The sequence below is a fragment of the Lygodium microphyllum genome, chromosome 4 (genome assembly GCF_053477565.2).
Source record: "Lygodium microphyllum isolate KBCC chromosome 4, Lygodium_microphyllum_v1.1.10, whole genome shotgun sequence".
Classification (NCBI taxonomy): domain Eukaryota; kingdom Viridiplantae; phylum Streptophyta; class Polypodiopsida; order Schizaeales; family Lygodiaceae; genus Lygodium; species Lygodium microphyllum.
Window position 1 is genome coordinate 18,424,109 of NC_141138.1, and position 27,774 is coordinate 18,451,882.

General features: G+C 42.0%; 1 protein-coding gene across 1 annotated transcript in view; it reads left to right on the top strand.

Annotated features, from left to right (window-relative positions):
- LOC148036840 (uncharacterized) overlaps positions 1-25,729 on the top strand; it is an 85,075-nt gene extending 59,346 nt beyond the window's left edge. Inside the window, exons 4-7 of the mRNA XM_087675738.1 lie at positions 21,469-21,738; positions 21,846-22,196; positions 22,275-22,552; positions 22,646-25,729. Of these exons, the coding sequence (XP_087531864.1) occupies positions 21,469-21,738; positions 21,846-22,196; positions 22,275-22,552; positions 22,646-24,749 (3,003 nt within the window). The 3' untranslated portion in view covers positions 24,750-25,729. The remainder of the gene's footprint in view (positions 1-21,468; positions 21,739-21,845; positions 22,197-22,274; positions 22,553-22,645) is intronic.
- The last annotated feature ends 2,045 nt before the right edge of the window (positions 25,730-27,774 follow it).

Below are 27,774 nucleotides of genomic sequence, written 5' to 3' on the forward strand. Positions count from 1 at the left end.
CCACGTTGGAGCCTTCTGCAGATCATGACCTGTCACCTGTGACAAAATGCTGCTTGATTCAATCTATAGCTCTTGTCAGTCGCTTGTCCGATTGGCAACACGTCAGTTGTCTGACGATTGATTGCTACACGACTGCTTGTCAGGTCAGAAAACGACCTCATGACTTGCACGCCTGTCTTGCTCGAACTCCGAGAGATATGAATGTCTGAACTGCAACTCTGATACTAGTTTGTAGTGAGCGGGAGGCACGAAGATTGAGACAATCGGTGTTCGTTACGCACAGAGAGACAGACAGAGTGAGAGAGATCACAGTAGAGAGTGTGCGTGATTTTTGGGTACAATGACGAGTGTGCCACTGTAAATTTTTAGATAGATATATATGTGTAAGTACAAGTGCTGGGGGTGTGTTCACACTCGAGCACATTTAAAGGCAGGAGGGCTTTTATTTCCAATATACTTATCTTTGTGTAGGTTGCATCCAAGTTTTCCACATAATGATCAACCTCAAAGATCTTATCCTTTGTCTGCAAGATTTCTTGCCACCCTCAACCATCTCAAAAGGAGCTTTACTATGGAACTATGCACGGTGTTGTTGTAAGCAAACTCAACCAATGGCAAATATTACTCCCATTGTGTCTTGTGGTTTGAAACATAGCACCTCAAAAGATCTATCATTGTGGAACTTGCTTCCTCAAACTGACCATTTGTCTGTGGATAGAAGGATGATGAGAATTTCAACATGGTACCCATATTCTCAAACAACCCCTTCCAAAATAAACAAGTCATCCGAGGGTTGCGATCATTGGCGATTGACTTTGGCATACCTTGATACTTGAAGATGTGCTACAATACAAGTTCATTATAGGAATGAAATGGGTCTGCTTGCTAAATTTGCAAATGATAGTCTATATCCCATCATTCCTTGTAGGTGTCTTAGGAAGCTCAAAAATAAAATCCATTGCAATGCTTTGCTAAGGTCTATCTGGAATAGGCAACTGCTACAACAAGCCCGGTATCTTTTGCCTATCATGCTTTACCTTTTGACATACATCATGTCTCAAGGTTGGCCAATAAAAGAACTGCTCCAGTTCCTTGATTATGGCATCAATATCTCTACGTTTTGCATACGTAGGAGCATGACTTTTGATGATGACTCTAGGCCTCAATTGCTTTGTGGCACATAGTTTTCGATGCATCATCATAAATTCATCTCTTAGTACAAAGTACTCATGCCTATGGCCATTGCAAAGCTGATCATAAACATTAGCAAAGTCCGAATTAGTAGCATATTGCTCTTTCATGGCATCGAACTTAGTGTGATAAACCATGTTGATGGTTGAAATTTGTGGCTTACGTGACAATGTATCAGCCACAACATCCTTTTTACCATCAATATGTACAATCTGAAAATGAAACCTAGAGAGAAAATTTGCCCTGTCCATCTCATATGCTTCTTTGACAACTTTGTCTACGTCTCAAAGTACCTCAAAGTCTGATGGTTTGTGTGTGTAGTAAAATTAGCCCTTAATAAGTAATGTTTCCTTGTAGACAACACATGGATTACAACCAAGATCTCTTTCTTGTAGGCCTGCAAATTCTTCTCTGCACCGTAGAGAATTCAGCTTTCATAAGTCACAACTTGGCCATTCTGCATAGAAACAATCTCAATAATGTTACCACATGCATTGGACTGAACCAAAATGACTTTCTTAGATCGATCAACACAAGCACAGGATCTGCAGTCATCTTATCCTTTAACTTTTCAAATACTAAAATTTTCAATGTTGTTGAAACTAGTCTATGACTCACATAAAGCGGCAGTCCCTTCAATTAATACGTGGTCTTTTCACATACACATTCAAATGGAGATCTCACTCTCTCACTCAAGAGCGGATGGATCTCTTTCTAAGTAAATTTCAACTGCATAAGGACAGTACAACATATCTAGAACAACATCCCAATTCCATTCTAGATCTGTTCCATACTAGTTGGACTACAAACCCTTTGACCCTGGCATCATTCCAACAGTAAAATAGACCCACAAACAACACTAAATCAGAGTTGAAAACCTTGTTCCCATGTCGCATGGTCATCACTTTCTTTAGTTATTGCAATGGAGAAGCAATCAACTACTCTTGAACCTGGACAGTGAGGTTCTTGCCTCAGTAGAAGTGCAAAGAAAACACAGAATTGTACATTCGATGGAATCAGCCCATTATGCAGAGCATTTCCTCTGAGAATAGAGAGAGAGAGAGAGAGTTGACCAGAGGGAGCAAGCTCTACCTCCGCACATGAGTCAGAGACTAAGAAGTACTCTCCATAGTTGATCTACTTGCAGCAATTTGCTCTCAGCCTTTGAAAACTTCACTCTCAGATCTGCTCCTCTTGCCTATTACGTTTTGTTTTTTTGCTCTCTCTCTCTTTTGAGAATTTGTGCCAAAATTGTGACACTTGGCATACATGTAACAATTTTCTTGTTTAAACCTTCCAGTCTAAAATTCTCCATGATCGGTGCAAAATTTGACCTCGGTGCAAGGCAAAGAATTAATCCTCATGCAAAAACGAAGATAATGACGCAAATAGATTCTGGGGTCCAAAAATAGTAACTCCCTAAATTTTATGGATGGCGACCCCTGCATTCCTCAAGTTGTTCTGAGCAATTTTTATGATTGCAACCGCATCAAAATGTATAATGTGGCTCAGTTACGGTGACTTTTATTCGGTGAGCATTCTCACACGTGCATCTTCTGTCTTGGCAGGCTCATTGTCCTGCACCATCTCCTGTGGCTAAGCACAGAATCCCAAACCATTGGCATTCTATTCTTCAGTGCCCATTCAATGCAGTCCCAAGGCTTAGGCAAACCATTAGTCCAATTTGTCCCAAGGGCTGTGTCTTTTGGCCATGCAAAGATCTCGGCTTAATCCAAGAGAACTCTGGGGATAAAAAGCAACAACAATTAAAGAAAAAAAAAAGAATATTTATATATGTAAATAAGGAAAGCAACTACAAAAAGTATCACCACCTAGTGACAGTTGTCCCTTTAATTGGCACATTTTTCTTTTGTAAAGCATGCAATGGAGATGCTATTTCAGCAAACCCGTGTACATATTTTCTATAGTAAGAATATAGATCCAAGAAGCTGTGGATCTCATGCACATTTTTCAAAGGTAACCATGATTATATTGTCTCAACCTTTGTAGGGTTCATACAAATACTATCAGCTGACACAATGGGTCCCAAAAAGTGGATTTCATGCAAAAAAAAAATCACTTTTCTTCTCATTGATAACCAGGCTATGCTAATGTAGCTCATTGAACTCAATGTCTAAATGCTTTCTATGCTCTATCTCATTCTTTGAATAGACAATCATGTCATCAAAGAAAGTGCCTACAAAAATGCCCTATAGGTTAAAGATGCGATTCATCATTCAATTAAAAGTGGAAGGAGCATTCGTAAGTCCAAAAGGCATGACAAGAAACTCATATAATCCAAAAGATGTCTTGAAAGTGGCTTAAGCATATCCTCTGGTCTAATGTATCTAATGATACCTACTTTTCAAATCTACATGGTTGAAAATGGCTGCGCCTTGCAATCTATCCATACCATCATGGAAGACACCAAATTGCTATCGCTTGGTCCCAGATGACTCTTGTTTCCTGTTCCCTACCTTCTGTGGGTGTTTTCTTTGTAGAAAATGAACCAACAACTTCTCTCTCTCTCTCTCTCTCTCTCTCTCTCTCTCTCTCTCTCTCTCTGTGAGGCTAAAAACGCAATAAATGTTTTTCACCAGCCCTAAAAACGTTTTTCTTAGTTTGCATGGGTATTTGTGCCAATAAGTGGTAGCCTTTTAAACCCATTTTTTAGAATTATCTAGCCATTAAATTATTTTTTAAAATTTATTAATTTTGAAAATTAATTTCAATCCTTCTGGCCTTACTCAAAATTAAATGTGCCCATCCATAATTAAATTGGCTAGGCCATTTGCAAGTTATAGTAGTTTCCAACCTGTATTGACTCTTAGACTAGCATTAATTAATTAGTGAATGCCTTGTCCCTAGTGTCACCACTGACACTTAATGGCCAAACAATTGTCCTAGGGTCCAAATTGGCACCAACTGACCACTAAAGCCTAGCTGGCATAACTTATCATTGCATCCTCGGGGTCCTTGGCCTGTTACCATGAAATAATTGCCATGTGCAATAAGTGCTTAGCAACCTTGCACATTTGATTAATAACTTAATCGAATCTTACTAGTAAGATTAATGTATCTCAAAATTTCATGTCCGTGTGACAAAACTCCATGAAGCTAGCCTTCCTTGTTGAATAGGGTGGTAATTCCTAATCAAAGCCTTAATTACAGTAATCTCTAAAAGAGCATAAATTGAGATGCACTCTTTATCTTGATATTCTTAGATAGTAGACACCTTGTTGGCCCCAAAATTGACACCCCTTTTGGTATTTCTTTAACTTTATTAGCTAATGGGTTGAGTACAAGCTGAGATTCCACAATCTCTTGTAACTAGCGTTCCTTTAGTGGATGGGTGGTAATTCTTTGATTAGAACTTAATTACAACACTAAGCATTTATTGCTAAAATTGAAAATACAAATTTTTTTACTAATCTTTGGACAATGGACACTTGGTTGGCCCCAAAGTTGGTGTCCCTTTTGGTATGGCTTTAGCTTTATTGAAGTAGAAGTTGATTTACCCACTTCGAGAAGAGTGGAAATGCCCTAAATTTGATGGCTAGTTGATCCTCCACTTGATTTCATCTGAAAATCACCTTCAGCCCTGAATAATTTAGGATTTGGAGTCTTCAATGTTTGACTTGCTTTCCAAGCCAATTGCTGAACTTTAATTTTTGCTGTAAATTAGGATTTATAGCAGAGAAAACTAAAATCCCTCAACCTCCAAGGGTCCAGATGTTGAGATCTTCAAAGCAACAGTGTGAAATGATTGAGGAATGAGAGAGAATGTAAGGAGAGAGAAAATTTTGAGTTTTGTTACGAGAAATGATCGAAAAACCAATCAAATGCATTTGCTGCCCTGTCCTAATAGCAATAAACGTTGTTGCATGCACTTGGAGATTCAAAATCTTCTGACGCCTTCAGGTTTGGGTTGTTGCCCAAGTGCCTAGAATCTAGTGCAGCTGTTGCCTTTTCAAAATCTATATATGCTTTTTGGTAATGGTTGAACCTCAGCTCACAATGGCTGCTCTAGCTTCTCACGATGTGTTTCTAGCAAGAATGAATGACCCTCTCTCTCTCTCTCTCTCTAAGCCTTCATTTTTGCTCTCTCAGCCTTTGCTACATTTTTTCTAGTCTCCCTTTAAAAAATTTAAGAAGTGATACCCTTTCCAAATGAATTTTTAGCATTATTCACATTATTATATTAATTTTTAATTTAAAATGGCTGAAAATTAATATAATAATTATTTCGGTGCCCAAAAAATAGTTTGACCAATTAATATTTAAATTGGCTAGGTCACCTCATCTATTGAGTATCCTTGTGTAGTTTTTGACCATCACATCAGTGTTAAGTACCATTAAACGCCACATCTCTAGTCTCACCAATTGACACTTATTGTCACAAGGACGTGAAAATTTGATGCTTTGCTTATGTTTAATTGATATCTGATTAAAGGATTAATGAAATGTGCAATTAAAAGATGCACATGTGAGGTGCAAGCTACTTTTTTATAGGCGAAGGCTCAAGGACCCTGTTAAAAAAATGGATGTCAAAGGTAAAAGGTAACAAGTTACACTTGTTAGATCCTAGGTGAATGTTGGTGTCAATTTGTCCCTAGGACCATTAATTGGCCATTAAGTGTGAGTGGTGACACTAGGGACTAGGCATTAATTAATGGATTAATGCTTGTCCAAGGGTCAATTAATGCATGGGACCACTTAGGGTCGCAAATAGCCTAGCCAATTAATTTTTGGATGGGCAAGGGTCAATTTTTTGGGCATGGATTAAGGGCTGAATTAATTTTCAGAATTAATTAATTCTGAAAATTAATTAAATGACTGGAATCTGCTGAAAATGGATTAAGAAAGTTGCCACTTGGCAAAACTTTCCCATAGAAGTGGGGTAAAGGCTAAATAGAGCTGAAGGGAGAGGGAAATCCCATTTTTTCATTTTGAAGCTGTTGGAAAGAGGTGTTGGACTATTGCTGCCAGCTTTTGGGGCCATTTCCCAAACATTGGAGACCATTTTGGTGATGGAGATTGCATATTCTTGACCTTGGGAAGCTGGCAATTGCTGTTGATGCACTTTCTCCTGAAGATCACAGTCTCTAATGCTCCTATTGTTGTTGGTGCATCCGTTTGGGGCTGGTACAGCAGGGCAGCAGCTGATTTTGATCAATTCCTCGCGACAAATCTCAGAATTTTCTCTCAATACAACATTCTTTCATCTCCTTCAGTCTATGCTCGGCCATTCTCAGTAATTCTTGGCCATTCGGAGGAGATCTCAGCCATTTTTGGTGGGCTGATCTGTAATTTCTGCAGTAAACCCTAATTTACAGCGGAAATTAGGGTTTAGTAGACACCTTGGGATCCATGCCAGAGATTGAAGGTTCAAGGGATTGAAATCAACAATTGATAATTGAAGATTATCAAGGGATTTCAGGAGCCAGCCCATCCCAAATTGATATGGGGCAGCATTTGGCCAACCAAGGGTCAAATTGGAGAAGAAGTCCTGGGTGAATCAAGGGGCAAATGACCCAAAAGGCTTGCTGGTCATTTATGGCAGCAAGAGCAATTGGCTAGGAGGAGGAGATTGAAAAATCTCAAGTTGTACTCCTTCCAATTGAATGAAAGCTAAAGAAATACCGCAAGGGGCACCAGTTTTGGGGCCAATAGGGAGTCTACTATCCAAGAATGCTATGGTAAAGTGTGTATTTCATTTTATGTGCATTTATTTATTGTTGTAATTAACTCTTATATCAGGTTATCACCACCCATTCCAAGAAGGAAGGCTGGTTTCAAGGTTCCATTGCCGAGATACATCAAATCTCTTGATTTGGTGGGCCCGAGGCACCTGAATGCAAGCTTGTGCTAGTGCTAATCTTTGTGCTCAGCTGAGAAATTACAGCAAGATGTCTTCATACAATGGGATAAAATCAAGTAGTAATGATGCCTTCATGATGCACATTCACATGGGGAAGAAGGAAATGCAATGCCTGATCTTGGACAAGGCACGAATCATGGACAGCATACTGAAAATATGGTTTAAGGCCAAGATGTTGGACCCTCAATGCAAAAAGAGGATGATGATCAACAAGGGGAAATGGAATTCGATGATGCAAATAAGAATTGAATGAGGGCAGCAGCCAATATCTTTGCTGAATTGGCAAAAGATCCTCAGTTTACTCGGTTTTTGAACACTCCTACGAAGGACAACAAGGGCAAGAAGAGAAAATCCTCTTTTAGAACTTTGGGACAGCAAGATGCACCGAAGAACAAGCCAAAGCCTTCTCAAGACGCTCCTAAAGATGCTCATGGTGAAAAGCAGTTGGTGCCAGTTGGGCAAGAAATGCAAATGCAAGTTCATGATGTAAATACTTATCCTATGGTTTTTGGATAGCAAGGTTTGCATGAGAATTTGGGGCAGCTAGCTTACTTTGGTGGTAGCACAATTTTTCATGTTATGGTGGATGAGCGACCGAATGTGGGAATGTATGGCACACCTCCCCATAATTTTCAGCAACCAATGCATGGCTTGCATAACCCAATGTACTCAGGTATGGCTCATGGAATGCATAATCCGATGTATGGTGGCATCGGTATGATGCCTGGTGTGCAAAATCATGCATATGGGCAAGCACCGATACGTCGTCATGCTTTTGGGGCTCAAGGAATAAGTGCTGGTTATGCAAATGCTCCATTTAATGCTGGTATCATGGAAATTGCCTTTGCACTAGCGGATACACTATGCCTTTCATGTGAGCTTGTTGAGGCCTTTTTATGGTAATGTGCCTAAGGATGTATCTGTTGAAATTCAGTCCAATGAAGAGGAGCTGAATAAGATATTGGTATTTGAGCAGATTTTGGCACATAAAGAGAAAAGGTCAAAGGTAAAGCTTCCATAAGCTATTGGGTGAAGTTTCACAACTGTTCACCAATGGATGCTAAATGGATGGAAGAGGATGACTTGGCAGACCATCCTCAGTTGTTGCAGCTTTACCTTGATGCCTTTCAGTTAGAGCCGACTTTGGATCGGGCTCTTTCAAGTTCACTAGGGCAAGGGTTCAGAGTACCACCTGATACTCAAGGGGGAGCTAGCACTTCCACTCCTCCAGGAATGGAGAGCTCTCGTGTATAGTGGATCTTGGATGTATTCAATATGCATCCAAGGTACTGTGCTGACAGTATGTCTGCCATGAGGTCACTATTTGGTGTACTAGTCACTGTGGTATGTATGCAAATGGGTATGGTTTTCACTGCAGCTCTGAAACTATATATTTGCATCAAGTTATGATCATGAGAGACTGATTATCGAGTGTTGGTTTTCAGTGTATGATCATTAGTTTCAGTCGTATTCAGTTGGTTCTATGGACAACAGTATGTATATTGAATGCCATTGACAATTTGGCCATGGTTTTGGCTCGGCTTATGCTTTACTATGGTTGTGTAGTCGGCACTTTTGAGAAATAAGAGTTTTGGATGCATCCGATGAGTTTCTGGCAACAATTCAGGACTATTGTTGAGCTTTATGCTGGCTGGAAATTTTCAACAAATGGTGGGCATAAGGAATAGTTAGCCAGCAGTGGCCAATGTTGTGTTGACTGTGATGCCTTGTGAAAATTCCAGTGCAATATTATTTGCTTTGACACATTACAATGCAATCGAGGATGATTGCAAGGATTTCAAGGGGGTGGTTTGTCATGAGGATGTGAAAATTTGATGCTTTGCTTATGTTTAATTGACATTTGATTAAAGGATTAATGAAATGTGCAATTAAAAGATGCACATGTGAGGTGCAAGCTACTTTTTTATAGTCGAAGGCCTAAGGATCCTGTTAAAAAGATGGGTGTCAAAGGCAAAAGTTGTAACAAGTTACACTTGTTAGATTCTAGGTGAATGTTGGTGCCAGTTTGCTCCTAGGACCATTAATTGGCCATTAAGTGTGAGTGGTGACACTAGGGACTAGGCATTAATTAATGGATTAATGCTTGTCCAAGGGTCAATTAATGCATGGGACCACTTTGGGTTGCAAATGGCCTAGCCAATTAATTTTTGGATGGGCAAGGGTCAATTTTTTGGGCATGGATTAAGGGCTGAATTAATTTTCAGAATTAATTAATTTTGAAAATTAATTAAATGGCTGGAAATTGTTGAAAATGGATTAAGAAAGCTGCATTTGGCAAAACTTTCCCATGCAAGTGGAGGAAATGCTAAGTAGGGCTGAAGTGAAAGGGAAATCTCGTTTTTTCATTTTGGAGCTGTTGGAAGGAGATGTTGGACTGTTGCTGCCAGCTTTTGGGGCCATTTCCCAACCATTGGAGACCATTTTGGTGATGGAGATTGCATATTCTTGACCTTGGGAAGCTGGCAATTGCTGTTGATGCACTTTCTCCTGAAGATCACAGTCTCTAATGCTCCTATTGTTGTTGGTGCATCTGTTTGGGGCTGGTACAGCAGGGCAGTAGCTGATTTTGATCAATTCCTCGCGACCCCAATCTCAGAAATTTCTCTCTACAGCATTCTCTCATCTCCTTCAGCATACGCTCAGCCATTCTCAGCAATTCTTAGCCATTCGGAGATCTCAGCCATTTTTGGTGGACTGATCTGTAATTTCTGCAGTAAACCCTAATTTACAGCGGAAATTAGGGTTTAGTAGACACCTTGGGATCCATGCCAGAGATTGAAGGTTCAAGGGATTGAAATCAACAATTGATAATTGAAGATTATCAAGGGATTTCAGGAGCCAGCCCATCCCAAATTGATTTGGGGCAGCATTTGGCCAGCCAAGGGTCAAATTGGAGAAGAAGTCCTGGGTGAATCAAGGGGCAAATGACCCAAAAGGCTTGCTGGTCATTTATGACAGCAAGAGCAATTTGTTAGGAGGAGGAGATTGAAGAATCTCAAGTTGTACTCCTTCCAATTGAATGAAAGCTAAAAAAATACCGCAAGGGGCACCAGTTTTGGGGCCAACAGGGAGTCTACTATCCAAGAATGCTATGGTAAAGTGTGTATTTCATTTTATGTGCATTTATTTATTGTTGTAATTAACTCTTAAATTAGGTTATCACCACCCATTCCAAGAACGAAGGCTGGTTTCACTTATGGCCAAATAAATGACTCATGCAAATAACTTGCACCGAATACCTGTTAGCGATTGTTAGTCATCCCCTGGCGGAGCAGGCAGCCACGTCAGCTGCCACATGGTAGTCTGGTACAGTCGGATAGATCTGTACCAGTCGGCTGCCATATTTTTTCGCATTATTCCTGGCTATTTATAGCCGGCAGCCAGCACATTGTTTCCACTTGTGTTGCAGATTTCAGGCTGGAGATTTGTGCAGACTGCAGCATACTTTGAGGTGGACAGCAGGTTGCATCGTCGAGGTTGAGACACGCAATCACGCGCACTGCGCCCGTGTATATATCTGCATATCTTTGTATACAACACACCTTATACAACATATCTTCATCTTCCACTGTCCCTTTCTCTCTCTCTCTCTCTCTCTTCTCCCTGTGTTCACTCTCTCTCTCAGTCTTGGTCCCACGCTTCCGTGTCGCTGCACTCTGACATGGTGTCAGAGCAGTGAAGAAGGGCTGACTGAGTGAAGAACCTGTTTGAAGAGGAGATTCCATTGCGACATAAGGCTGTGTTTCCAGTGTTCGAGGGCGAGCGGGAGGGTTGCGCATCGGAACAAGGCTGAAGCGAGCGTGGGCGCGCGGGAAAGGAGTCCAGTTGGTGAATTTGCTGCTGTTTGTTGCTGTTTGAAGAGGAGGAAGGCTGTGTTTTCAGCTTTCAAGTGCAGGTTTTACTATTTCATCGCCTCTGGCGGTTGAAGAAGGTTGAGGACGTGGAAGAAAGAGCCTAGCAGGCTGCGTTTCCACAGTCAAAGGGGGCTGCTTTGCGTTTGTGCAGGCATTATAGGTAAAGATGTCTACAGAGATTGACTTGGAGCTCCAAACGATCATGGATCGAAAGGTGCTTGTCTTACCGGCTCTTCCCTTAGATCAAAAGCTCGATGGCGACAATTACTGCATCTGGCGCGTGATGATGTTGGCCATCCTTGAGTCTTACGATTTGGCAGAGCTTGTACAGGAGGAGATCGACCGGCCCTCGGTGAGAGATGAGTCCAAACTCTCTTCCGATGCTCGTGCGGAGTTGACCAAGGCACAGTCTCACTAGGACAAACTGAATGCCCGGATTCGTTCCTTTCTTTATTTGTCCTGTATTATAGCCGTGATAGCCCACATCGAGCACTTGACAGTGGCTCAGGAGATATGGCTGGAGCTTGACCAGATGTATAACCGGATGACCCTTATGAAGAGGGTTTCTTTGGAGGTGCAGATGCGAACCTTGTCCGTAAACAAGTCTTCTTCGTTGCGGGAGCACATCAACAAGCTTAGACAGCTTCAGATGCAGGTTCAGAATGCGGGGAAGCCGATTTCCTCCGAAGACATGGCTATCACACTCCTGTCCTAGTTGCCGCCACGATTCGGTGCTTTCTACTCCGCCCTTATTGTTTCGGGGCGTGATTCTACTCTTCGGTGGGAAGAGTTGGTTCCTATGGTCTTGGACCAAGAGGAACAACTGAAGGGACATCATGCTTCCAAGTCGGAAGCATTGACAGGTCAAGCCTCTCAGAAGAAGGGAAAGGACCAAAAGAAGAAGAAGAAGGACAACAAGTCAAAGAAGGACAAGAAAAAAGAATCCACATGCCATATTTGTGGTAAGACCGGCCATTGGAAGAAGGATTGCCTCGACAAAGACAAGAAGGACACAAACAAGAAGGACTCGAAGGATTCTGGAGCGGTGGTTGTACTCTCATCAGCTGCGTTTCTTCATCTAGTAGTCATTGAGGACTCTACACCGAAGACTTCTGATGCTGCGATGACAGCTCCGTAGGCCCGAGAGTGGATCGTAGACAGTGGTGCCTCCCGGCACATGACTCTTTCATCAGTTGGTGTTGCCCAGTTGCGACCTTCGCGTGGGTAGATTCTCATCGGAGATAGCTCTTCGGTGTCTATTGCAGGACGGGGTGGGATGCAGCTTATTCCAGATGGACGTGGTGGTACCCATACCTGAGAGGTGTGGCATGTGCCAGGTTTAGGGTATCATCTACTTTCGGTTCATAAGATTTGTTCACTTAGACTTTTGGTGGAGTTTGACAGTGATTCGGTACGAGTCCTTGATCGTGGATCACGGAAGGTTCTCTCATCAGGATATGAGGAGAACGGCATCTACAAATTGACGTCTTCTACTGCTCTTCCTACTCTTCTTCTTATCTCTCAGACACAGTCCGAGCTATGGCATGCTCGGTTTGGTCACCTAAACTATGATTATCTTCGGAGGGCGTCACGTGGACGGCTTGTCCGAGGGTTGCCGGACATAGTGGTGAGCTAGCAGTCCTACGTCTCCTGTATTCGTGGGAAGGAGCATAGGGATGCGATTCCCAACAAAGCTTCGCGGCGGTCTACTTCCCCGATGAAGCTTGTATCTACGGATCTTTGTGGCCCAATGAGGAACGAGTCCTTGAAAGGAAGCTCGTACTTCATATTGATCGTAGATGACTACAGCTGGATGACTTGGGCCTACTTCTTGGCGTTGAAGTCGGAGGCTTTCTCCCACTTCAAGGATTGGCTTCTCTTTGAGGAGAACCGATCGGGCCTGCGATTGAAGACCTTGCGATCTGACAAGGGTGGTGAATTTGTTTCTCATGAGTTTGCTCGTTTTTGTGCAGGTAGAGGCATTCACCAGGAGTTTGCTAACACCAATACTTCTCAAGAAAATGACATTCTTGAACAGAAGAACCGAAGTGTTATCGAGATGGCGCGCACCATGATGGAGCACCGACAGACACCTCAGTTTCTGTGGGCCGAGGTTGTGGCTACTGCAGTCCACATCCTTAATCGATCCCCCACTTCGGCCGTTGATGGGATGACACCTATTGAGGCTTACTTTGGGACTAAGCCCGATGTTTCTTATTTTAGGGTTTTTGGGTGTGATGCCTATGCTCACATTCCCAAGACTCATCGTGATAAATTTGAAGCGGCTTCCCGAAGACAGGTGTTCGTTGGCTACAGCTCTCAGTCCTAGGGCTATCGTTTGTATGATCCCGTAAAGCGGAATGTGTACACCAGTTGAGATGTGCGGTTTGTGGAGGTTCCGGCCATAGTAGCGGGTGAGGAGCATCCCGTTCTTGGAGATCCAGGGGAAAGTTGGGCTCCCGAGACAGTTCCTTTGGAGCCAATGCCTTTTGATTCCGATTGTGTTTCCGATACAGAGTCTATTGTTCCACTGGTCACCCCCGAGGAGTTTCCACCGGTGGATATCCCAGAGTCTTCAGCTGATGAAGAGCGACGACGAGAGGTCCGGCCTCCTCCTCGCTGGGCCCGTGACACACTCCGAGATTCAGGGATCGAGGGGGTCCGTGAGGAGTGGGGACCGCAGGATGGTCCGCGGCGATCACAGAGGCACCAGGCACATTCTACGGAGCTTGTTTGCTCTAACTATTGTTTGATGATCCGTGTTCTGCAGTTTCGAGAGCCCACCTCCGTGAAGGAGGCTTTATAGTCCGCACCATGGAAGAAAGCTATGGAAGCCGAGTTGGAGGCTATTGAGAGGAATGGCACTTGGTATCTCGTGTCTCGCCCCTTGTATAAGAAGGTGATTGGCGTCAAATGGGTCTTCAAGACCAAGTACCTTAGCGATGGTTCTTTGGACAAGCACAAGGCTCGCCTTGTTGCTAAAGGTTTTGCACAATGCTCCGGGATTGACTGTCATGATACTTTTGCCCCCATTGCTTGTATGGCGACTATTCGAGCTGTTCTTGCCTTGGCTGGCCATAGGAGATGGCCGGTCTACCAGTTGGATGTGGAGTCGGCCTTCCTCAATGGTGATTTGAAGGAGGAGATCTAGGCAGAGCAGTCTCTTGGCTTTGGATCTTTAGATGGGCAAGTCTATAGGTTAAAGAAGGCCTTGTATGGCCTCAAGCAGGCTCCGTGTGCATGGAACGAGAAGATTGATTCGTTCCTTCAGTCACAGTTGGGATATCGGCGTTCCAAGGCCGATTCGCAGCTTTATGTACACACTTCCGAGTCTGGTTGTGTGCTTTTTGTGTTGTATGTTGACGATTTGATTGTCACAGGTGATCATGCACAGAAGGTCAAAGAGACGAAGGTAGCTTTACATCAGGCGTTCGAGATGACGGACTTGGGTCTACTCCACTTCTTCTTGGGCCATGAGATTTATTAGTTTCAGAGGGGGATTTTTATCTCTCAGCAAAGATATGTACAGGAGCTCTTGGTTTTTTTTGCGATGGAGGATTGTCGGACCATTTCTACTCCTATGGATCCGAACTGGAAGGCCACTTCCCATTCAGCTTCTCCCTTGGCGGATGCTTTCCGCTACCGTCAGTTGATTGGATCATTGATTTGGCTCCTCAACACTCGTGTTGATCTTTGTTTTGCTATTGGTCTCTTGGCAGGGTTCATGAGTGAATCTCAGACGGTGCATTGGCAGGCTGCCCAGAGGATACTTCGGTATTTTAGGGGGACCTCTGATTTAGGGATTCATTATCCAGCAGGCACAGGTGGTTCAGATCTTGTACTTGCAGGTTGGAGCGACTCGGATTGAGCTGGTGATGTGGACCACAAGCAGTGCACTACAGGCTACTGTTTTACCTTGGGTGCATGTGTTATCTCATGGAGTGGCAAGAAGCAGCCCACGGTAGCCCTTTTGTCTACTGAGGCGGAGTATCGGACCGCATTTTCCACCACATGTGAGGCTATGTGGCTTCGGAGATTGTTGGAGGAGCTTGGCTGCCCCCAGACTCGTCCTACTTTTTTGCGATGTCATAACGAGAGTTGCATTGCCTTGGCACGGAATCCTGTTTTCCATGCCCGGACGAAGCACATAGAGATCCAGTACCACTTCATCAGGGAGAAGCTTCTGGATGAGACCATAGCTGTGGAGTACTGCAAGACGGAGGACAATCTTGCAGATTTGTTTACGAAGGTGCTACCCCAGGCTCTACTTCGGAGACATACCAAATCCCTCAGGCTTTTGCTCCGTCCAGGCTCTGAGAGGGGGTGTTAGCGATTGTCAGTCATCCCCTGGCGGAGTAGGCAGCCACGTCATGTGCCACGTCAGCTGCCATGTGGCAGTCTGGTACAGTCGGCCAGATCTATACCAGCCGACCTGCCATATTTTTTCGCATTATTCCTGGCTAATTATAGCCGGCAGCCAGCACATTGTTTCCACTTGTGTTTGCAGATTTCAGGCTGGAGATTCGTGCAGACTGCAGCATACTTCGAGGTGGACAGCAAGTTGCATCGTCGAGGTGGAGACACGCAGTCACGCGCACTGCGCCCGTGTATATATCTGCATATCTTTGTATACAGCACACCTTATACAGCAGATCTTCATCTTCTACTGTCCCTTTCTCTCTCTCTCTTCTCCCTGTGTTCACTCTCTCTCACGCTTGGTCCCACGCTTCCGTATCGCTGCACTCTGACAATACCACCTAGATCTGTGTGACATAACTAACTGCAACTTTTGCCTTTGATATTTGCTGCTGATTCCCTCCAATCTTGGGCTCATAAATTTGGACTAACCTCAGTTGCACCCATATATGTAAACATTTACATAAACATGTGATTAAAAATTATTCCAAGTGTTAAGTGAGGCTTGTAAAAATACATGTCCTTATGACAATCTCCTTTGCTGATCCAAAAGCCCCTTGTTGTATTAACAAAAAACAAGCACTTGGGACCAATTGCCTCTTGAATTTAACCTAGGACTTGTTCTAATGGGATCCCAATTGGCCAAATACTACCCCAACATAACAATGGATGGTTTGGTAGTTGAAATCCTTGACAATTCCACGAATTTCAAGCATTGATTTGAGTGTACGATGCCTTTGGCTGATGGCACGAGTCCTGAGGTGGTTGCTAAACCCTAATTTGCTTGGGTGAAAGCCAATTATCCTAACCAGACTAGATGACAATGGAACCATGAAACGAGCCTTCGTTCTTGGATAGGGTGGTTATTCTTGACCAAACACTTAATTACAACAATCCATGAAAGAACATAAACTGAGATGCACACTTTATCTTAATATTCTTGGACAATAGACACCTTGTTGGCCCCAAAATTAGTGCTCCTTTGGGTATCTCCTTAACTTTATTAGCTAATGGATTGAGTACAAGTTGAGATTTCATGATCTCCTTTGTTGATTCAAAAGCCCCTTATTGTACTAATAAACAACAAGCACTTTGGGTCAATTGCCCTTTGAAACTGAGCTAGGACTTACTCCAACGAGACCCTAACTGGCCAAAATGTTGCCCCAAATTCACAACGGATGGGTTGGCATTTAAAATCCTTGATAGTTCCATGAATTTCAAGTGCTGATTTTAGTGTATAATGCTTTTATTGATATCACGGATCTCGAGGCGGTTGCTAAGCCCTAATTTTTGCAAAAATTTTGGGTTTAGAATAGAATGTCCCTTGATGTCCACCAAATTTAGCTGAGATTTGCTCCAAACGGATGGGAAATGCTGAGCTCCTTTGAGAATGGATTGGAGAGAGTGAGAGAATGCTGCTGAGAGAGAAAATTCAGAGTTTTCTCATGGGAAATCCCTGTAATCTGCTTGTTGCCTGCTCCAACCAGCAAAATGTGCACTCGTCTAGAGACCCTAAAATGTAGTCAGTGGGAGATGCTAAAATTCTGTCACCTGCTCTTGGAAGACACCAAATTGCTGTTGCATGGTCCTAGATGGCTCCCGTCTGTTGTTCCTTGCCTCGAATGGCTATTTTCTTTGTAGAAAATGGATGAACAACAGCTTCTCTCTCTCTTTTAGATTGAAAACACATTGAATGTCCTTCCACGAACCCCAAAAACGTTTTTCTTAGTTTGCATGGGTATTTGTGCCAAGTGGTAGGCTTCTAAACCCATTTTTCAGCATTATCTAGCCATTAGATTAGTTTTTAGAATTAATTAATTTTGAAAATTAATATTAGCCTTTCTGTTTTTGTCCGAAATTAAATGTGCCCATCCATAGTTAAATTGACGATGCCATTTGCAACCCGGAGTGGTTCTCAACCTTTGTTGACCCTTAGACTGGCATTAACCAATTAGTTAATGCCTAGTCCCTAGTGTCACCACTGACACTTTATGTTCAAATAATTGTCCTAGGGTCCAAACTGGCACCAACCAACTACCAAAGCCTAGCTAGCATAACTTATCACAACTTTTACTTTTGACACGCTTTGCATCCTTGGGGTCCTTGGCATGTTTTGCCATGTGCAATACATGTGTTTAACAACTTTACACATTTGATTAATAACTTAATCAAATGTTACTAGCAAGATTAAAGCATCTCAAAATTTCACATCTCTGTGACATTCACCTACTTTAAAATGACCTTGAGATGAAGAAATTGAAGAAAAAGAAGGGGGAAAACTTATAGGTGGTTGAATTAATACCTTTTACTTTTCACCTTTCTTTGAGTTCATAAATAAAAATTTGTCTTCTTTGGGACTAATGACCCAATATCTTGATTGCATGGTCCCTTCTTCATGAGAATCACCAAAAACTTGCAAAAAAGAGGGAGTAGAATCAAAAGATTGGGAAGTATGGAACTGCATATCTGTCATAGGAGTAAATGAGGGTGGAGATGTGATTGATATCGATGAAGGAGGTAGAGAAGTAAATTGTGTGGATGTAGATGGAAGAGATTATGAATGGTTTGTTCTGCATGGCAACTTCCATGACGGGATGGCTAACTGGTGCACGGAATCTAAAGGGAAAAACCGAGATGTACCTTCAAAAGTTGTGTTGAGCTCAATACATAAGAATGAGGTCATACTCGGCTCTTGAAATATCATAAGGTCTTTGGACTCTATGGTAGTTTGATGTCTCTCTAGCCATGTCAGAACTCTGTGAAGCAATTAGTGAGACCCAATCTTGCTTGTTTCTTGATGGATTTGGCTCGGGACAATGAAATGGTGATGTGTTGTTCAAAGTCATCTTGCCCTCCTATGTTGTTTCTGCTTCTTACAAAGAGTTTTCAAATCAAAAGCTTAGATTTCTTCTAAGAGATCCTAGCTTTGATACCATGTAAAGAAATGCCCTAACGCGGTAAAGTCAAATACAATTGTATGACAAAGCAAAGACAGATAACATGACATACTTAGGGTCAGGGTAACTCAAAGAGGATTAACATCCTGAATAATGTGGAATGAATGAATTTGAATAATACAATGCTCATGCAGCAAACACACACTATCTAGTGAATGAATACTTTACTTGAACTCATGTCTCAAAGATTGAGGCAAAGGTAATGAGTTGGAGAGTGTCTTGTACTCTAATGGATCCCAAAACATAGCAAGGCAGCCTCTGAAGTCATCTGGCAGCTCCAAACACAACAATGTGGTAGCTGGATCAGTGTTAGACATGCAAAAGGATGTTGAAATCTGCAAATGCAGGCAGCAATGATGACGTGGTAGCTATTTGGACACAACAGTCAGAAAAACACAAGTTTTCTGAGAAAGATGAGGAGGTAGAATCAAAACGTAGCCAACCAGGGGGTCGTCCACAGTAAGTGACAACTCTTGGATGATCACCACACGCAGTAGACAGGTCACCAGCAACAAACACAGGTTTTGGGACTGGTTGGTTGTAGGCAACAGCTGATGTGGACAACAAACTGTTAAGGAAGGCCAATAGACAGTAGGTGCCAAACGGGGGGAGATGATGTCGCGGGCAGCTTTGGCTCAGATATCCTTCATGGCAGGGTGTGGATAACAAAGCTACAGCACCTGCAAATTGCAAAAACGAGATTGGATTGACTGGAAGGGTAGGCTATCTTATCTATTTATGGAAAGTTTGGGGCCTGCCAAATTAGGGTTTACATGTGGGACACTGAAACTCTCTAGTATCTCTCCCAATTTAAGGAAAGAAATCATTAAATTTCATCAATTGACTTGAGTTTTGGGGCTGTTTAATGAAAGCTAATGATAATTTAGCTCAACATTAGACATTGGTAGGGTTTGAAGTAGGACAATAAGGCTAGGAGATAGCCTATGTGGACTTGACATGATGCAAGATCCCAAATGAGAAGTAACCAAGATGGGCATCAGACGTTGCTAGTGTTTTGAGTTGAGACATTGGAAAGGGTCCACATAGGAGCAAGATGGTTAGGAAATAGTATATGGGGTACCTAATTTTATAGTAAAAGAGTAAATAGTAGTCCTAGAGAAATGAAGGTAACTTGCATAGGGTGCTTGAAGTAGGTGGTGGCTATGACATAGGGCATTGCATGCACATTAATAAGAGAAGATCATGTTCTCAACTCCTTATATTTTACAATCTAACTGTGTTCTCTTAATCAATCAAGTAGGTGGCTGAAGCTAGAGAAAATGGTGCCCCATTGTTTGTGTTTCCACAAATGGCTGGTTACAGTAATCATTAAAGCTTTCTTATTGTCACCCCTGGCCAAAATGCCTATCTTGGTCTTTACTCTTTGTCGCTAGTCTCAATTTGTGATGTATCATTACAAGAGTGCTAGTTGAGTACACCCTCACAATGAGGTCAGCCTCCCAATCATAGTCACAAGAAACAGCTGCTTCCTAGCCTTTTCACTAGTTCCTATGAGTTTCTGCTGTTGTTTCCATTTTATTTGTTTGGTAATGTGTGGCCCAAGAATCATCCAAAAGGCTTATTTCATCTGCTTGTTTGTTTATTTTCTCACTACCTTTCGGAAATCAGTTAGTGTGCTTCTCAAAGTTCTCATTTCACATTTTGAAAAGAAAAGGTATACACAATTGACACTTTCTAGTCGTTCCCTAGCCACTTCCCTTTCCTTGTCTCAGTCATCTCCATTGTGGCAAAGTTTGCCATTGCCGCTGCCATTTTTGTTGCATGTGACTATGCTCCCAATGGAAATGTGCCCTCATTCATTCACATCTAGGTTCATACAAATCATTTTTTCTAGTTGGCCACCCCTTGTCAAAGCTCACATCTTGTCCTTTACACTTGTCGGCTGATTCCAATTTTTGATAGATCAATGCTGCAATGGCAATCAGGTATGATCTTTAAATAACCTCAACCTTCTTAGGGAAACGTGCTCCCCCAATCAATCACATCTAGTGTTATCCAATCATACGTTTAAAAGTTTTTGAACTGGACTGCCACCAAGGCTTTGATGTTTTGTGATAATTCAAAACTCAAATGAATTTTTGTAAGATTATAGTCCTGGTACACATCATTAGGGATTCTAATCTCGTGCACCATGATATTGTGGGTTATTACATGAGGCTTGTGACAAGCCACACACTTAATTGAATATCTTCCAATCAATTTGTACATTAGGAAATAACAATAAAGCTACTGAGGTTAGATTTGGTCAATTGTGCTGTTTAGGGGTGGCATGCCACAAATATTCACTCAAAAACATAAAATAAGTGAGCATCCTTTTTTATAAGGTATTTATTTCTAGACATGTGGTGTTGAACGTTTTGTCATGTTTGCAATAAAATGTTTTGGGTTTGGCTGTAGCAGAAATTAATTCATAGGAACTGGAAAATTTATTCCACACTTATTGATGATACATTTTCTTCAACTATTGTCACAGTTATTCAGGATACTGTTTCCTCATTAATTTGCATGGTAAAACAAGTTTTCTGGAGCTTCTAAGAATCTTTAAGTTCTTGCATCATTTTTCTGGCTGCTTTGTGTCTGACATTTGTATTTTGGTAGATAGATGTCATGATGACTCAAGGGAATTTGTACAAATCACATGCAGCATGTTACAAATAGCTCTGATATATCTCTTTGCCACCTAATGACATTTTGAAATGGCAACCACTAACTTAAAAAGTCTTATGAGCTAATGACATTTTGAAATGGCACTCATTAACTTTAAAAGGAGCGTTTCTCACCGCAAATGTGATCCAGGTGGGTCATAAACATACCTTGTTGAAAAGAGTAAAGAATATTTGGTCAATGGCTTTGCAGTTGCACTTGCAAGTTCTTCCAATTTACATTCTGGTCAATAGACATCTTAAGTCTGTTGATATGTCATGTTTGATGTGGATAATCTGTGTTGTTTTGATTTGTTGTTATGTTGTTCAAGTACATCATACATTATCTAGGAAAAGGTTTAGCCACTTGTGACTCCAATTAATGATAACAATCTATAATAGGTCCCTGGTTCTGGAATGATGCAATATTTGATTTTACATGAATAGATAAGGCGTGAATCCTCACTGGTATATTGTTTGTGCAGCTTCGCTCTGCTGGCTTTTTAGCTCCTACACCAATCCAAGCTCAGTCCTGGCCTATTGCTCTACAAAAGCGTGATGTTATTGCCATTGCTAAAACAGGGTCTGGAAAAACATTGGGGTATTTACTCCCTGGCTTTCTTCATTTGTTGCAACATGGAACAAACTCACAGTCTGGGCCTATTATTCTGGTGCTGGCTCCTACTCGTGAGTTGGCAACTCAAATCCACAATGAGGCAGTGAAATTTGGGAGGTCTTCACGAATATCATCAACTGTAAGGAGCAGAAAGGAGTTGGCAGTTAATGTGTAATTTATGCTAGTACACTGTGTTGTATCTACAAGTTGTTTAACATTGCTTTTTTCTGGAATGTATCTCAACAGTGTGTTTATGGGGGTGCACCAAAAGGACATCAGCTGCGGGAGTTGGAGAAGGGTGCTGATATTATCATTGCAACCCCTGGTCGTCTGAATGATTTTCTTGAAATGAGAAAAGTCAGTTTAAGGCAGGTTTCCTACCTTGTTCTTGACGAAGCTGACCGAATGCTGGACATGGGGTTTGAACCTCAAATTCGTAAGATAGTGAAGGAAGTGCCACTTCGTAGACAGACACTGATGTTTACGGCTACCTGGCCGAGAGAAGTTCGAAAAATAGCTGCTGACCTTCTGACTCACGCTGTACAAGTAAACATTGGGAATTCAGATGAGCTGACTGCTAACAAAGCGATCACTCAGGTCAGAGAACTTTCACTTTCCAAGTGTTTTCAAAATTGTGTTGTGATGAGTTCTAAAAATTGATATTGTTGCCTGTAGTATGTTGAGCTGGTACAACCGTATGAGAAGCAAAGAAGGCTCGAGCATATTCTTCGTTCTCAAGAACCTGGTTCTAAAATAATAATCTTTTGCTCCACCAAAAAAATGTGTGATCAACTGGCACGAAGTTTGGGACGGGGTTTCAAGGCTGCTGCCATTCATGGGGATAAGTCTCAGGTTGAAAGAGATAACGTGCTTGCTCAGTTCAAGGCAGGAAGGTCTCCGATATTGGTTGCAACTGATGTTGCTGCACGTGGGCTTGATGTGAAGGATATAAGGTTGGATGACCTAACTTGGGACATACTAAGTTGTACTAAATTAGATTTTATGGAGTTTCTGTTTTTCTATTTACATTGTTGAATTTGTCATAGGGTTGTCATCAATTTTGATTTTCCAACTGGTGTCGAAGATTATGTTCATCGAATTGGGCGAACTGGAAGGGCCGGAGCAACTGGTGTGGCCTTCACTTTTTTTTCAGAACAGGATTCTAAGTATGCCAGAGAACTAGTGAAAATACTGGAAGGCGCAAATCAGGTGGTGCCATTAGAATTGCGCCAACTAGCAAACAGGTTCCCACAGGCAAGAGGTCGGCCAGGACGTTGGAATTCTGGAACTGTTGGTGTCAGAGAAGAAAGTAGGGAGGGCCGAGATGTATCTGCAGGAATTCATGAAGGTGGTGTGTTTGGTAGAGGTGGAAGTGCTGGATTCAGAGAGGCAAGTGTAGGACTCAGAGATGGCGGTATGGGCCCCCCAGATCTGAGCAGGGGTGGAGGAATGGGGAGCAGAGGTGGGGCTATGGCAGGCAAAGATTCTGGCATAAATGGCAGATTTGGATCCTTAACTAGCAGGATTGGAGTTCCAGAGGTTAAGGATGTTGTAGGAACGAGGCCAGAAATTATGGGAGGAAGAGGTGGTGGTGTGAGTGGCAGAGGTGGACCTTTGGCTGGGAGAGGTAGGGTAATGGGGACTAGGGACGTCGGTGTATACGGTCCTGGAGGGGATGGTTGGAATAATACTGGAGCCAGAGATGGGTGGGTCGAAGCTGGGCGTGGTGATGTCCCACTTGGTGATGTATGGGGCAGGTTGGGAGGTGGTGAATGGGCTGAGGGAGGACGCGGTGATTCAAACAGAGGTGTGAGTGGAAGGGGTGGGCATACAGATGGTAGGACTAGGGCCGCCTTTGGTTCTAGAGAGAGTCGCTTTGGTGATCTTGACAAAGCACATACCAAGTTTCGGGATGATTCTGCAGGAAAGAACGATGGATGGGGTGAACAGGTAGATGGTTGGAGCAGCCCCAAAAGTGATCCTGGTCGGGCTGGTATCTCTGGCCGAGGGTTATCTAGCAAAGATCTTGATCAGCAGGACAAAGTTACTGGTTCAGCTACAGATCGGACAAGGTTTTCCAAAAAAATCACTGTAAGCAGTGAGGTCAGGCATGAAAGAAATTATAGCCAGGATGATTTCAAGATGACTTCAAGAAATCATAGTCAGGATGACTTGAAGAAATCCACAGCAAGAGATTGGGGACATACCAGCAGCAGCAGCCACAGTCACAGTCCGAGTAGGAGATGGGGCAGAAGCAGGAGCCGCAGTCCTGCTGGTGGTTGGGGCAGAAGCCGCAGTCCTGCTGGAAGCTGGGGCAGAAGCCGCAGTCCTGCTGGAGGAGGTTGGGGTAGAGGCATCAGTCCTAGTGGAGGATGGGGGAGAAGCCGCAGTCCACACAAAGGTACAGGTAGAAGTCACAGCCCCAGTTACAGTCGGAGTCCTCACAAGACTTACAAGAGTGAACATGGAGGAACTGGTTCAAACAGAATCAAGGCTTTGCAGAGAAGTGTCTCTCCACCTTCACATCAAGTTATTTCTCCTACAATTGGCAAGCTTGAAAAAGCTGGAGTGGAAATTGTATCTGCTACAGAAGGTGAGATTTCTCCAAGTGTGAAGGATAATGAGATTCCAAGTCAAGGCACTGCGGCTGAACAGCAGCCCACAGAACAGCCGCTTGAAGATACTAAACTCAGTTTTGCTAGACATTCAGATGAGCTAGGTCAGACAGTAGAAACCCAGATTTTAGGTCAAGCCACTGCCACTGAATTTCGTTCAGAGGGGACTGCTATCACCAGCCAAGCAGTTGAATCCTATGATGAGGCTGCTGCCACACTTGAATCGGACTTGTCAATCTTGGCTTCTTCAAATTTAGCATCAGTAATACATGAGCACCAAGAAGCCGATCAAATGATCGACAGTGAGTTATCACATCGGTCAACTCAATCGGGCATTAAGCATACTGCTGCTGCTGGTGAACGCTCCTTACTAGATCAAACTTTCGAGACAGAAGAGACAGTATTGGCAACTTCTGGCCACCTGCCAGATGAAGCAGCTGCTACAATCAACTACAACACTACTACGGAGCGTTTGAAACCCCTTTTTGAAGATGAGTTTGATGATCATGAAGGCGGTTCTAATACTGCAGCCTAAAAGGGTTTACATAGCATTATGCTGCAGCGTAGTTATTAGCACAGCCTGTGGTTAAAATGTGGTTCCCAATACTGTAGCTTCTAAGTAGGTTGCAGATAGTTCATTTAAAGTTTTGTCATAGCTTTAATACATGGTACAATTATTGCAACGAGGGCGAAAAGTTTCCATTAGCAAACCACAGTTTTTGAATTCCATTTTTCGAAAAGAGGTTAAGTCCTCTTTAGTCCCGTGGCAAAATGCTTTGCGGTTGTGGGTGAAGTCCTGTTGTGGAAAAACTTACCTACTGCGATTTTGCCGCTGATATTTTGTGCATTTTCTTTGTGAAGGAGCGCAGCGATCTTTTCTCAACAATGGTGGCTAAAGTGTGAATTGACTCAGATCCTCTTTTGTGTTTTCCTTGATTCTGATAGTTGCAAGAGCCCTTGTTTTGAAAGAAGTTTTTGGCCCATATCTGCTGATTCTTAATGGTCAAGTAGTGCTGAACGGCTTTATTCAAGATAAGAGTTCAGAAAGCTTGAAGACGTTAATGATAATTATGTGCCATCTGCCAGCTCCTGAATACGAAAGGACATGTAAAATTCTTTCAAGGTAACAATAACGATGCTGTGAGGTCGTTCTTTTGAAGAGAATTGTGGGTATACCCCACCCACCCATTCAGTGCAGCATCATGGGGATGGGAGCCATGGACATGAAAAGCTCACGACTCTTTATGATGGTGGCAGTCAAGACCCAGCTTCTGACACAATGTCAAGCTCATATGTCAAATTATGTCTGTGCTGGCAGTGTATTTTCTTCTTCCACCAGATGTGACCCGAGTAATGTCTTAGCAAAACTTTTCCATGGGAATTTTGATTTTCTATTTGCCAAAAGCTGGATGCGGAGTTTTGTGATGGTGAGTTTCTCTTTCCCAAATTAAGCGAGCGTCAGGAGGTTGTTTCAAGTCCTTCGATATATTTCCCCTTTCCAGTATGCCTGTTTATATTGTTATTGGAATGTGCTTATAAAATTAATGTAACTATAGACACATTTGGCATTTAATTTGTTCTCTATTTGATGATTTTATCTTTGTGATTGGTTGGCGCTAATGTTTGGTGCATGGATACGGTTCCCATTTTGCTTCACTTCCAAGCTGTGACATTTCATTCAGGAGGGTTGGGCCAACATATGTTGTCTTCTAGATTTTCGAATGGATATAGGTTTGTTGTAAGGATAAATGTGCTCGATAATAGTGTGTACAAAGTTTGTGCTTTCGACATTTGTTGTTTCGAATGCTATAGTTGATACTATTGTCCTTGTCATCAATAGATAGATCGTGTTGGTTGGACCGGAGATTTTTCCCGTGCAACTGTGTGTGTGTGTGTTTATGTGTTATCTACATTTTGTTTTTCATTTTTGGAGTGCTATTTCATGATGAAGACTCTTGTAAGTAGAGTGGATTGTGGGCATTGCCATTGATTTAGATATCATTATTACTTTGTTCATTTAGACCACTAGATGCAATTATGCTGCTGACATAGCATTCTTTATCACATTGTGTGGGTGATGGGAGAGTGTAGGGTGACTTTGAGGGTACGAGTAAAAGGAGAAAATCTTTTGTATGGACATGGGACTTTGTACCTTATTTCACTTTGAGACACATGGTCTAGAATTATAACCTCTGAGACTAGTTGTTTACCCAACTCGACTAGTAGCCCTTAAAGAGGTTTGTTTTATATTTTTGTAGTTTGCATCCCAAATTCCTTTTGAGGTGGTATTCATAGAATTTTCTTTTCTTTGGAAAAAAAAATCATGATGTTGAATTTGGATATCTATATATTGAGGTGGTAATGTTGACTTCTTGTGGTAATATTGTTGTTTTGAAAGAGATGCAATTATAAGAATTTTTGATAGAGTGGTTTGTAGAAAATGACTTTTTTATTTTTGACATGGTAATACAAGAAATGAGGATTTTGAATATCTGGATGTTAAGGGGTAATTATTCTTTTTGTGTTGGTGATGTATTTGTCAATTAGTTTGGTAGTTTGATTGTCAAATGGATATGATAGGAGCATCTCATGCGAAAACCATACTAAGCCATGATCGTCCTAACCATGCTATCATTGAAATTTAGTGATAGAGATAAATGTTCCATTTTCTTTTATTTGATTGTTATCCACAATTTTGCTTTTAATATCTTGAATTTTTTGTAACATGTAGCATCCTACTAATGTTATGGGCCTCACCATAGCATATGAAATATATTTTGAATATATTTTGTTTTCTTCTAGAGTGGTTGAATATATTAATTGCACACTAGTGTTTGTGAAGAGTGGTGGTTGGTTTTGTCATGCGTTTTTTTAAAAGGATTTGCGTCGTTCCATTTTCTTCTTCATTGATCAAAGGGTTCAATTTTGGCAAGATATAGTGCATTTCTCTACTCTAGAGAGTGCCCAATAATGGCAAATGCATTCCTTAAAATGTTTTTGTTTATAAAATTTTGATGTCTCCAATCCTTTAAATGTTCTATATCTAAGTTTTGAGTGAAGTAGTTTCTCAATACTTGCAGCTTAAATCATTCTTGTACAAGTAGTTGCTGACTTTGTATTTGCACTATTTGCAAATGTTAACCATGCTAAATATGCAACTTTTTAAGTAGTAATATTCTCAACATTTATTGTAAAAACTTCATAATACCAAGTGGGCCTCTTTCTTGGAAATGTCTTGTTGCATATTGTTCATATTTTGTTGCTCTTAAGAAACTATAGCAGATGCCTCTATTGATTTGAATGTTATATAACGTCTTGGTGGTGCTATCTAAAATGTTGCATCTTGAAGTTGATGGCTTGATCAACACTGCGAGACATATAAACATGCTTTTACATCATCATCATTTTCTTATGTCCTACTTTTTTATTAAAGTGTTTTCATGAGTATATTTTGATGGGCTAAGATTTTATTGCTTCCTTGTCAACAGTTCTTAGAATTTGTGCTACATGAACTTTTGTTTAATAGTGTGATGTAAGTGCCTCCATTATACATGTCTTAC